The 10,017-nt window shown below is 57.2% G+C and overlaps 1 protein-coding gene across 2 annotated transcripts in view; it reads left to right on the top strand.

Moving 5' to 3' along the window:
• Positions 1-427: 427 nt before the first annotated feature.
• The window catches only part of Kcnh2 (potassium voltage-gated channel subfamily H member 2), a 32,173-nt gene continuing 22,583 nt past the window's right edge, over positions 428-10,017 (top strand). Inside the window, exons 1-2 of one of the 2 annotated variants that reach the window (XM_046429913.2) lie at positions 428-779; positions 3,589-3,819. In XM_046429913.2, the coding sequence (XP_046285869.1) occupies positions 704-779; positions 3,589-3,819 (307 nt within the window). In that variant the 5' untranslated portion in view covers positions 428-703. Of the gene's footprint in view, positions 780-3,357; positions 3,510-3,588; positions 3,820-10,017 lie in introns of those variants that run through there. The other variant, XM_046429914.2, reaches the window with a different exon arrangement.

Raw genomic sequence — 10,017 nt, 5'->3', positions numbered from 1 at the left:
GAGCCCCCCAATCTGGTGTGGGGACTCAATGCCCACCCCATTTCCCTGGCCGCCTCCCAAGCCGGCCGTCGCACCTGTCCTCACGGTGCCCCTACCTAAGGTCCCTTCCCCCTCTCCGCTGCGTGCGAGTCCGGGGGGCTCGGTGGCAGAGCTAGGGGCTGGGGCGGGGGAGCACTCAGCGCGGCTCAGCCAATGGGAAGGGCGGGCGCGCGGGGTGGGGGGGAGAGGGCGGCGCTGCGGGAGCGCGACGGGCGGGAGGGGGCCGGGAGGCGGGGGCCGGAGCCGGAGGGGCGTGCGCCGCATTAACCCTTCCGCGGCCGGGCTGAGCCGCAGGCGCTGCCCGAGCCGCGGGCGCCGGAGCGGCTGTCGGCGCGGCGGCGGCGGCGGGCGGGAGGGAGCCGGGAGCCCGGTGCTCGAGCGGGCGGAGCGCGGCGCTGGGACGCGGCGGAGCGGGGCCCGTGGCTCGGCCAAGGCCGGCAGACAGGTGTGCGGGCGGCCGGAGCTTAAGCGGCTCCAGGCCCGGCCAGCGGTTAGGAGCCAGCACCCGGGACCCGGCGTCCACAGTCCAGTCCCGGCCCCGCCCGTGCTCAGCTTGGCCGCCGGGTGCGGAGACCACGGCCCGGCCAGGCCACCCGAAGCCTAGTGCTGGGCCGGGCCGGGCCGGGGTGGGTGGGGGCCCGCCCGGCCCGCCCATGGGCTCAGGATGCCTGTGCGGAGGGGCCACGTCGCGCCGCAGAACACCTTCCTGGACACCATCATCCGCAAGTTTGAGGGCCAGAGTGAGTGGGGGAGGGGGCTGGGCGGGGAGGGGGTTTTGGGGGCGGGTCGAGCTCTTTAGTGTGTGGATGGGGGGGGCGTGCCCGGGCCGTGTGCAGCGCCAAGTGCGAGTCACTGGGGGCTGGTGGGCCCCAACGCTCTAGCCAGGGTCCGGGTCCGTGGACATGGGATTAAGGGGCCTGCTTTTGGTGCTTGGGACAGGAGGCTTAGCTCAGACTTTTGGGATTCTAAGGTCTATGTGACACCTGAGCGTGCATGGAAGGGAGGAGAGGTGGGAGTGTGCATGTGTCCCCAATTCTGGGAGCCTGGAGTGGATGGGCCTGTGTGTGCAAAGACATGAGAATGTATGTGACTTAAACTGTGGGACCCTAAGAACAGTGTGTGTGCCAATTCTGAATGGGTTGTACGTGATAGATGGAAAGTAAGGATGTAGGGTCAGAGCCTAATCTGCCCTTGAGAGTGTGTGTGTGTGTGTGTGTGTGTGTGTGGTATGTATACATGATCCTAAGCCAGTGTGTCACCCATGAGTTTGACCCTGTATGGGCAGTGATTAGGTGCCTTTGATAAGGCTACAAGAGCATGGGGTCCCATCCTAGGACTTAGGTTGGGCTTTGAGGCTAACAGGCTACCTATGGTGTCCTTATGTTGTGGATTTTCCTGCTGTGGGCATTATCCTCAAACCCCTTTATGGGGACTACAGCACCCCTAATGCTGGCCTGACAGGAGAGGCTTCCAAAAGTGTCCTAAGTTAGGTGAAAATTCTGGGTATTTGTGTGCCTATCCTCAAGTCTGCATGTGCCACAGTGGGTGTGACTGCCAAGGCCCCTGGGAGTGGGGAGAGGGTGACATTCCTTGCCCATGACCCTGTGTGCGTAGAACAACGTGTGCTTGTAACTGTGGTGGGGGGAGGGAGGGGTCAGTTGGATGGGCAGCATTGTCTCAAGCAGAGGAACAGGATGATCCTGAGTGGGTGGAGTCTGACATTGGTGGAGGGTGGGGGTAGGGGGCAACTCCGGGCTTTCCTTCCCACAAGTTCTGGGGAGGCTGTGTAGGCATGGGAAGAACCTGGGAAAACTAGGAGAGATTCAGAAGGTCTGGCTTCTGGTCCTATCTCTGCCAAGTGACCTTGAGTGACCCTTCCTTTTCTGGGTCTCAGTTTCCACATCTGTGAAGAAGGGTGCAGGGCAAAGGGGCTTTTCAGGTTCCTTCTGTCCCAGTATTCTAGGATATCAGTGAAAGGAGTGGGGGTGGGGTGGGGCTTGCATTCTAAGAAACTTGCTTTTCTCTCCCAGGCCTGGGTGTGAAGACATGGGACTGTGTTTCTTCTGTGGCTGGTGCTCTGGTTTGCCTTGGGTTGAGGCAGGGATGGAGACAAGAGTTAGTTTTTTTTTTTTTTTTTTTTTTCATGAGACCTGGAGTTATTGGCTGCCTGGGAGTTTTGGGGGACCTTGGGAATTGACATAAAGGTGACTCAACTCCAAAGTAACTTCCTTGAGGCCAGGGGCAAGGTGGCTCAGGAAGACAGGAGGAGGTCAGATCTTGAGAGCCTGGACCTGCCAGGTGTCTCTGCAGCAGGCTGAGCCTTGCTAGGGGGATTGCCCAGGGCTGCAGCCTGAGGGCTGTGCCTGCTGGGGACAGGATAAGAGAATTCCAACTGCTACTGAAAGCCAAGTATTAAAGGCCATAGTGGCTGGAACTTCTGTTTATAGAAAGCTCTTATCCCTGGAGCACCTTACCTGGCACAAGCTGAGGCTGCTGTCAGCCTGCACCTCACCCACCAGCCTGGCTGTTGAGGCAGTATGGGTTCGATGAGTCTAGTTTAGCTGAAATGGGTCCATTGGGGCTTCTCTCCTTGAAGGGGCCACTAAGAAAGGCCTCTCATATCCTTGGGGTCACATCCCTTTCCAGGATCTGTTTTCTTACAAGTGGGCCAGTGTCTCAGGTCCAACCCTGGGCTCTAGGAATTTCCTGGGTTTGAGCTGCTGGTCCCTTCCCTTGCTTCCTATGACCTTGGGCTTCCTCCTGTGACCCTCAGCTGTTCCTCTGCTTTGTGCCAGACAAGGTTCAAAAGCTGACTATCATTTATGAGCTATAGGACTTGGGCATGGTGCCGAACTTCTCTTGAGCCTGTTTCTTCATCCATAATGTGAGGATGATGACACCTACCTCAAGGGGTTGTCAGAGTTCCAAGTGAGATAAGGCACTGTAGGAGCTCTGCGTGTTACTTCCCTCATCCTCTTTGGTACCCACTCCCCAGCGCCTGACTGCCTTTGGAAGTCTTGGCAGGCAGTGACATGGCAGGGTCTACAGATACATGGAATGATTTCCTAGGAAGCACCTACCCCGCCTCCATGCCCCAGCCTAGAGAGCAGGGATCAAGAGGAAGAAGTCAGAGGAGCTGATGCAAAGGGAAGGCTGGCCGCCATGTCTGGCCCTTCCCAGGCTCCCTCTCCAGGCCCAGTGTTTATCCCTCCGCCGCGGCTGCTGACACGCGTTGCTGACACCCGCCCAGGCTGGCCTCACTCCGGGCGCGGAGGGGGCGGCGGGCTGCTGGCGGCCTGCCCCGGGGAAGCCACGCAGCCAGCCCCAAGGGCCTGGAGGGAGGGGGCACTCCACCAGGCCGTACCCGGCTTGAGGCACCTGTGTCGGGATCAGCTGCGTTCGCCCACTGCTGGGGACTCCAGTCCCCGTCGTGCTCCCCGCTGCGGGGAGTGCCCGGACAGCTGTGTGTGGTGAGACAATGTGGGGAAGAACTGGGAACCCGCGAGACTGGGGTCCCCGCTCACATGCCTGTTCATCCCCTCCCCCCAGGCCGCAAGTTCATCATCGCCAACGCCAGGGTGGAGAACTGCGCCGTCATCTACTGCAACGACGGCTTCTGCGAGCTGTGCGGCTACTCCCGGGCCGAGGTGATGCAGCGGCCCTGCACCTGCGACTTCCTGCATGGGCCGCGCACGCAGCGCCGTGCCGCCGCGCAGATCGCGCAGGCCCTGCTCGGCGCCGAAGAGCGCAAAGTGGAGATCGCCTTCTACCGGAAAGATGGTAGGCGGGGCCTGGGCGGGGTCATGACCAGAGGGTGGGGCCGAGAGGGATGAGGCAGGGGTGACGTGGGGAACCCGAGGGGGGAACCCCGGTGGGGCAGGACCCAGGGCTGGGGGACAGCTAGTGAACCCGCGGGGTCCTGTGGGGGGGGGACCCAAGTGGGGGCGTGTCCATGTGCCAGTGGGGTGGCAGGGTCTGTGTCTTCACCTCACTTGCTCTGATAGATGGTTTTCCATGTGGCCCACGGGCTCTTAGGCTGCTTGGCTGAGGGTTTGACACCTCTGGCTCCTTCCTCCCGGTGCAGGTGTGAGCATGTTTAGCTAGGTGGGTTGGAGTGGGATGGGGTAGGGATGGCAGGTGCCTGTGTGGATGGAGGTCCTGGGTCAGGCTGGGGGGCTGGGCGCTGACATCTGGTCACAGGGATCTGGCTATGCTAGGGTAGCCGCTGCCAGGTGACTGGACCTAGAGATGTCACCGAAGGTGAGGCCAGGGAGGACTTCAGGACTCTAGCTCGCTCACTGCTGCCTCACTCCCGCTGCCCTTCTCTCCAGCACTTTACCAGCACTTGAAGGGAGGTGTGTGCCTCCACCCACGACCTCAGTTTCCTTTGTCTCAGCTACTGAACGCCCCGCCCCTCCACCCGCTCCTGCGCCAGGTGTCTCTGCTCAGCCACCACCTCCCAGCCCTGCTGCTCTGGGTTTCCGGAGAGCGGATAAACAGAGCCAGGCGGGCCGCTCCCACTCTGTGCCTGTCTTGTTGGGGTGGGCTCCGCTCAGGGAGGAAATGCAGCGGGCCTACAGGCCTGTGGGCATCAGAGGACAGTGAACAGAGCTCTGGAACTCGCATTTGGACTGCCTAAACCCTGCTGCTCACCACTGTGTGTCCAGTATGTATTTCTTGCCTGCCTCTGAGCCGGGGGCTTAGAGCTGGGCTCTTGGACACACAGGATAGACAAGATCTTGCCCACTGGGAGCTTGTCAGCTGTGGACAATCCCGCATCTTCTGCCTCCTGCTGGGCAGGGAAGCCAGTGAGCATCAAACCCCCCAGTATGTGTGCTGGAGGGGCCAACACCACCCTGCAAAGGCTTGCATCCTTCACCCCCCTGCTTTTTGCTGGCATGCAGTTTGTGGCATCAGTTGCCAGCACCCCTAGAACATGGCCACTGTAGCCCTGTGGAAGAGGGCTTTGCTCACAGCACACTGGCTTCTGCTGGTAGACAGTCAGGGGCCGTGAGGCTAGATGCACACCCTGAGGCAGTGGGCAGGTTTTACCTCCTGGACACTGTTCACTTACATTATCTTGTGCAATCTTCACAACAGCCTTGAGAAGCAGATGCTATTTTTATCTTCAATTTATGGATGAAGAAACTGAAGTTCAGAGAAATTAAGAAATTCCCCAAAGTCACACAGCTGGAAAGTGACAGGTTGGGAATGGATTCCCATTTGTCTGACTTGGGCCCTACCTGCTCTGTTTTGCTGTCTCTCATATTGAAAACCATATCAGAGAGTTACACGTTATTTTATGTGAAACTTTTATCTTAAAAGTTTGCAAACCACTGGTTTTATGAAAGAATATGAACACATCAATCCTGGGTTCAGGTCTAATGTGAGAAATTACGTGACTTAGGTCAAGTTGGTTGATTTCTGGAGCCTGTTTTCATTTCTGGGATAGTGTAGGACCCTCACTAGGGGGCTGAGATTTTGAGAGAGTGCCTGCAACAGGTTCTTCCTCCGCGAACATCATGCCAGTGCTGCTGTGGATGTTGGTTGCTTTTGCTGGTGGATTTGGCCCCTTGGCAGGAGAAGTCTGAGTGGTTTTGTCTTTGGCCATAGTGTGCGGTCCTTCTGGGGGACCTGGCCCTCTCTCCTGGCCCAGGCCAGCTCCTTAAGGGAGGGGATGCTGTGGGACCTCTTCTGCAGAGGTACTATCCTGGGATCTCAGTGACCTTGAAGATTACCTAATCTTGTCCACTTGAGTTACAGATGGAGAAACTGGGGAGCAGCGGTCTGGTTACCAGCATATCAGTGCAGGGAGTGGGTGCAGAACCCAGGTCTCCGTCCAAGTTCAAGCTTTTCCCCTCTCCAGGTTACTACTTCAAATGGGGCACTGACCCAGAAAACCCTACGCCAGCTACTGCCTGGCCCCTTCTTTACTGTTGCCTAGTTTCCATGGGGATCAGGTATCGTCTGGTCTGTTAGCCAGCAGGTTGGCCTTGGCCCTTGGCCACCTGGGGCCCTATGTATCCTGGCACTCTAGGCCTAGGATGCAGACAGATTTCTTCAACCTCCCTCTTCTCTGAGACATGCAGTTCTTGGTGCCATCCTCTGGCCTGACCTGGACCGCATGTGTGCATACTGCTGGGTGTCCAAGCAGAGAGGCAGAGGGGAAAAAGGCCAGTGTCACCTCATGTTTCTGTTCAGGCCTTTCCCTGGGTCTCTGCCTGGCTAGCCTTGAGGGAGTGGGTCCCTGGGCTGCAGCTCTAGGGAGGAGGCAGGGCTTTTTGCTGGCAGGCGCCACCAAGGACAGCTGTGCTGTGTCCGTGCCTCTAGCTAGCTCTGTGCAGTCTCAGGGCCTGGAGCCAGACAGCCCCATTATTTAGTTGCTGGGACTGCTGGGAGGTGGGGAGGCTAGACTGGGGGAGTGTGGGCTAGAGGAAGAGACACAGCGTGCCCAGGCTTTGCTGGCCCTGTGTGATGCCCCTTAAAGTCAAGCCCAGGATTAAGATGGATTTGCAAGCTCAGCCCAGTAGTGTTCGGTGGCAGGCCGGGAGGTACCTTGGGCAGCAGGTGTTAGCTGAGTACAACCTGTGCTCAGACACTGCCATAGCTGGGACAGGTGTGTCTCTTCCTCTACCAGGCCGGAGGAAGTCCCTTCTCTCTCCCTTCCATTCTCTCTGCTCTTTGTTCCATCTCTGGGCTGCCTGCCCACCACTGTGCTTTGCGGCCTGCTGTGTCCCATTCTCTCAGCACCTGCCCTGACTAGTTGATTCTGTCCCTTTGGTTTTTACTTCTTTTTCCCTCTCTCTCCTTCTTTACTTCTTTTTCTGTCTCTCTCTTCTTCCTGAGCCTTCCTCTTGTTTCTCTCCCTCTCCTCTATGGGGCTCTGTCTGGAAGTCTGTGTCTCCCCATACCTCTGACTATTTTGGTCCTGTTTCCATGTCCCTGTGTCCCCAGGAGCCTGTGCGTGGGTGGGGAGAGGGGTGTCTCTGGAGAAGAGTCTATTAGCTTCTCCACTCCAGCTGCAGGCCGGTTGCCATGACAACAAGGTCAGAGGGCCCCAACTGCAACAACTGACTTTGAGGCTACAGGGAGGGGTGGGACCTGAGGTCCAGACCTGCTCCTCAGTGTGCTGTGACCCCAGAGCCCCAGAGGTGACCCCATACTCACTGGGATACTCTTATCCCCAACTTGGACCCCAGCCTCTCAGGTGCTCCTGCTGGTACTAGCCTCATGCCATTGGCCTCCTGCCGTCCTCCACACCTCAGGCCATCTCTTCTGGTTTTCTTCTCACATTTCCCACCCGTCCCTGTCCCCTCGAATCAGAGGCCCTGCTCTGTTATGCCAAGGCCTTCCTTCTCCAAGTCAGATGTCCACTTCACCTCCCCTGCAGCTCTAGACCTTGGTAAAAAGGAAGCTTCTTTTCAAAGTGGGAAGCCTTGAGACTGGGAGGGCAGGGGGATCAGAGGTTGGTGCTTGGCTGTTTTGTCTGGGTGTCCAGGAAAGGCACCCAGAGTGATTCCAGGAGGATCTGGGAGCTTAGATGGAAGGGAGCATTTTACAGTGAGGCTGAAGTCATTGTGGGGCTTCATCTTAGATGCAGGGGTATCCCTGTCATTCTGGCCAGGACCTGGAGATGGGCAGGTGAGAGCACCTGCAGGGTTGTTGGGGCACTGGGCATGCTCTCAGAGACTGGCTGCCTCTCTCCATTGAGCACTTAGCTTCTGAGCTCTGCTGTGGTGGGCTGTCCTGGCTGTTGGCGGGGGGGCTTCCTGTCAAGTCCCACCCAGGGTGAGGCAGGCCTATGGATGGAGGGGTGCTGTTACCCTCGGTGTACCCAGGGCCTGGAGAGTGTGGGAGGGTGGCTCCTCCGTGTTGTGTCTGCTGAAGCCCCCGGGAGGAGCTATGTAAATATTTGTGCAGAGCTGTCTGGGGTGGAAACAGAGTTGACAGTGGCCTTGGGCTCTGGGGAGGAGGAATGGGGGGGCAGTAGGAGGGCCAACTTGGAGGCGTGGGATGGGGTGAGCGTGAGCCTCTTTTCTGCCCAGAGGTGGTTTCCTGTGCTGTTTGATTTGAGGGGTTCAAGAAAGCCCTTATATGCTTATTTGTTTCCCCAAGGGTGCCTGAAACACCCCCTTAGAGAACTCATACTTGGGCTGAGAATTGTCCCTTTTTCTTTAAAAACACTCTTGTTGCCCTTCTGTGTATGCAGAAACGTGGGCAGTGTTTGCCTTCTTAGATGAGGGGCTTAGCAGAATTTCCCTCCCTGACAGGCCAGGAGGCCTGGGGTTAGGGTCAGCAAGGAGCCGGGAGGGACCTCTGGGACAGGTAGCAAGCATGGGAGGTACATGGGCAGCTTCTGGCCCCATGGTCCCCTCTTTACTCCTGAAGACCTTTGTGCTGTGTATTGGGGCTGGCCTTGAGTAACTCCTGTCCTGAGTGGCCTCTTGTCTGCTGGCCTAGAGGCCCTCGGAGGCTCAGGCTGACTCTTATCTTCCTTCTCCCCAGTGCTGAATGAGCTTACCACATCCACCTTCCCCACCAGGCTCCACGAAGGTAGAGGTAGTTTGTTAGTTTTGTTCTCTGTGGTATCTGCATGCCTGGTGCATAGTGGGAGGGTCAGTACCTGTATGTGTTTGCTGAATGAATGAATGAGGTGGGCAGGTCTGTGTGGTAGAAGACCAATGCTGGGAGTCAGGTGACTTGGGGGCCATTTCTGGCTCTGTTACAGACTTGCTGTGTGACTATGGGCAAATCACTTCTCATCTCTGGGCCTCAGTCTTTCACCATATGAAAAGCTTTGCAATAGTCTTATATTAGGCTGGGCAGGATGACAGAGGATGAGGAGGCCATCAGGGATAGAGGAAGGTGGGACCAGGTGGAGGTGGCCTGAGGTAGTACTGGGAAAGCTGGAAGTCCTCTAGTGTTGCTGTGTGGGAGACATAGTGGGTCCAGGGAAGGTATCTGAGGGCTCAGGGCCTCCTCACTTAGGGGGATCAAGAAGGCTTGAGGTGGGGCATGGAGCACAGCTGGGACAAGAGATGGCAGCTGCTGGACAGCTCATGGATGCACTCACTGTTGTAATCCTGCTTTACAGTTTGCACACTGGGAGCCCTTCACTTGGCACAGACTGCCTCCCAGCTCTTTCAGAAACAGGATTCCCTGGTCATTTTATGGGATGGGGGCACTCTTGCTCACAAGGCTGAGGGACTGGCCTGGGTTTATCCGGCTGGCAGGGGCCCAAGGTGTCGCCATTTCTAGAGCCCTACTCAGTGTGGATCTCCTGTGTTCAGGCTGCTTGCCTGGAGGCCCTTTGGGGATGTGTTGGGCTCATGGCCTCAGGAAACCAGGGTTTAGCTTGGGTCTGAGAATCTGGGTCCTCAGTTCCTAAGTGGGATCATAGTGCCTGTCCCCGTGCTGCAGGGGTGAGGGTGTTCCTCCAAAAGTACAGACACCAGCAAGCAGCATGCCAGTCACAAGGCTCACTCTACTTGCCATTCAGCAGGCTGTCACCCTGTGGCACCAGGTCTTGCTGTCAGATGATGGGAGTAGCTACCTGCCCTGCGCCCTGCTGAGCACCCCTGCCTGCCTCTCCTCTCCCTCCCCAGGCCTCCGCTGGCCCAGCTCCCCAAATTACTGAAAGCATAACACTCATGATAATGTTCTTTTACCCTTTCTCTTTCATTTTATTTTTACCTTTTCCCTTTTATTTCACTCTCTGGTCTCCTTAGGCTCCCTGCAGGCAACCATTCAAGTGTACTTACTGTGAATGTGTTGCTTGCATATGTTCTTGCAAATGTGTATTTTGTCTGGGTAGATGCATATAGATTTAATTTATGTAAATGATACTGTGCTATATATTGTATTCTGGTGTTCACTTTTCTGACACAGGAGTGTGTCTTTAAGTCCAGTTGGGCTGCTGAATGAGCTTACCATATCCACCTTCCCCACCAGATGTCTGGTCTGTGGCTTCCCATTCTG

The sequence above is a fragment of the Marmota monax genome, unplaced genomic scaffold (assembly GCF_021218885.2).
Source record: "Marmota monax isolate L192 unplaced genomic scaffold, Marmota_monax_Labrador192_F-V1.1 WCK01_AAM20220418_F8-fsc00193, whole genome shotgun sequence".
In the NCBI taxonomy this organism is placed as follows: domain Eukaryota; kingdom Metazoa; phylum Chordata; class Mammalia; order Rodentia; family Sciuridae; genus Marmota; species Marmota monax.
The sequence above is the reverse complement of the archived record's forward strand: the minus strand, read 5'-3'. Positions and strand labels throughout refer to the sequence as shown.